Source organism: Calidris pugnax, unplaced genomic scaffold (assembly GCF_001431845.1).
Source record: "Calidris pugnax isolate Ruff unplaced genomic scaffold, ASM143184v1 C14891148, whole genome shotgun sequence".
Lineage (NCBI taxonomy): Eukaryota > Metazoa > Chordata > Aves > Charadriiformes > Scolopacidae > Calidris > Calidris pugnax.
Window position 1 is genome coordinate 1 of NW_015094261.1, and position 2012 is coordinate 2012.

General features: G+C 44.2%; 1 protein-coding gene across 1 annotated transcript; it reads left to right on the plus strand.

Moving 5' to 3' along the window:
• Window positions 1-6: 6 nt before the first annotated feature.
• On the plus strand, window positions 7-1004 carry LOC106900746 (Abelson tyrosine-protein kinase 2-like; the record flags this gene model as incomplete). Its single annotated transcript, XM_014962885.1, has 3 exons — window positions 7-41; window positions 367-551; window positions 852-1004. Coding segments are annotated over exons 1-3 (373 nt in total), but the record flags the coding sequence as incomplete, so codon positions are not given.
• Between the last annotated feature and the right edge of the window lie 1008 nt (window positions 1005-2012).

A 2012-nucleotide genomic window follows, 5' to 3' on the forward strand; every position in this document is an offset into this window, starting at 1 on the left:
TCAGCCATGGAGTACCTGGAGAAGAAGAATTTCATTCACAGGTGGGTAAAGTCACATTCAGCTGGTACAGTTTCAGATTGCAGATGATGTTTTAATCCAATCGTGTAAAGCTGTGCCATAAAGCTGTTACGAGTCTGTGACGAGCTGCTGATCTCATCCCATTCTCAGGAAACAAACTTCTCATTGTAACAGCTCTCATTACTGCAAATGTAATAGAATTTAAGGAATGAAGCCTAATGCTGACTGCTCCTAAGTCCACTCAATTCTCACACTGTTCAAAGCAAATCTCACATTGCCTTTACCTACTGTATTCTTAAGCCCTGCTCTTGCTCCAGTAAAGGAGTGTCCTTTTTCCCTTTTGCACAGGGACCTCGCAGCACGGAACTGCTTAGTTGGAGAAAATCACGTGGTGAAGGTGGCTGACTTTGGCTTGAGTCGACTGATGACTGGAGACACCTACACAGCTCATGCTGGGGCCAAGTTCCCAATCAAATGGACAGCTCCTGAGAGCTTGGCCTATAACACCTTCTCAATCAAATCAGATGTGTGGGGTAAGAAAACTTTACTTCAGTGTTTTTTTTCTTTTCCATTTTGTTTTTCTTTGCCAGCCTAGACAGTAACTTGCTTTCTGGCCTGGGCAGAAACATGGGGAGGAGATGGTCACATGCCAGACCACAACTTCATGAATCAACAGCATTTTTTAGCATACAATGTCTTCACCTAGACAGGCCTGAAATATCTGCAAGAAAAGGATGCTGCCTCAAGCTGCAGTAATGAGCCACAATGTAATGAGCAACACAAAGAGAAGAGCAGATGTATGACCAGGAATTTTGTTTTCCTCTTTTTTTCAGCCTTTGGGGTGCTGTTATGGGAAATTGCTACCTATGGGATGTCACCGTACCCAGGCATTGACCTTTCTCAGGTGTATGATCTGCTGGAAAAGGGCTATCGGATGGAACAACCAGAGGGGTGCCCTCCAAAAGTTTACGAACTGATGAGGGCATGTGAGTATTTTCTTCCAGTTTGAGGGACAAAGCCTGGGAGGGGTGGGAGAAATCTCTAGTTAACTCTGAAGTTCTTGCTGCTTATGTACTATTTTTTTAGCTAATGTGGAAAAGACCCCGTCACCCGTGACATACCTGGTTACTGATGCAAAATGAGTCTGGTCTCTAAGGAACAAGAATTCACTCTCAAAAACTGTCATCTCTGAGTACAGCTAGATAGCACCTTGTGGCAAATTGAACTGGTATTTTGTCAGTAGGACTCCTACTGCAGAACTGCCAAATTTGAAGTTCTCTGCAAACACAGCACCTGTGCAGGAGACATGTAGCTGACAAGGTTGCACAAAATGCATCCCTGAGCATGCTACTCAGTATTGGCCATGAGAAGCTCCCTAATGCTCCATAACAAATGGAAAATCTACTAATAAAAGGCCAAAAGATACAGCGTGCTGCAGGAAGACAGCAACAGAGTTTAAGAGTGTTGCCAATCTCCTTCAGTCCTGCAAGAGCAGACAATAAATTGGGCAAAAAGCTGAAGATTGTAGGGAGCAAACCAGCCTGTGCTGCTGAGTAAGGTCAGCAGCTCTGAGCAGAGAGACCTCCTTGGTGCCAACTCAAGCAGTTTGTGTGGCCTTCAATGTACAAGGCAGACAAAGCAGGGCTTAAGGGGCCATTCTACAGCCCATCCCCATGGTGTCAAGGAAAGTCAGGGTGAACTTCAGTTATGAAACAAAGAAGCTGAATAACGATGAAGGATATTGCTTCAAAAACCCTTCAGGAAGATGACAAAAGCCCCAAAGCAGGGAATTCGTATGATATTGATGTAACCCAATATGAGCAGAACGCCATGATGATATCAACAGATAGTGCTTCTAGAATACATCCCCTAGTGCAGATTTCTAACTACAGAAATTACACTTTTTGTCACAATACCCTTCCATAACTTTCCAGGCACCATCCTAGATCAATGCACTGTCTTCCTCTTTGTGCACACATTCTCCTTTTGGAAGG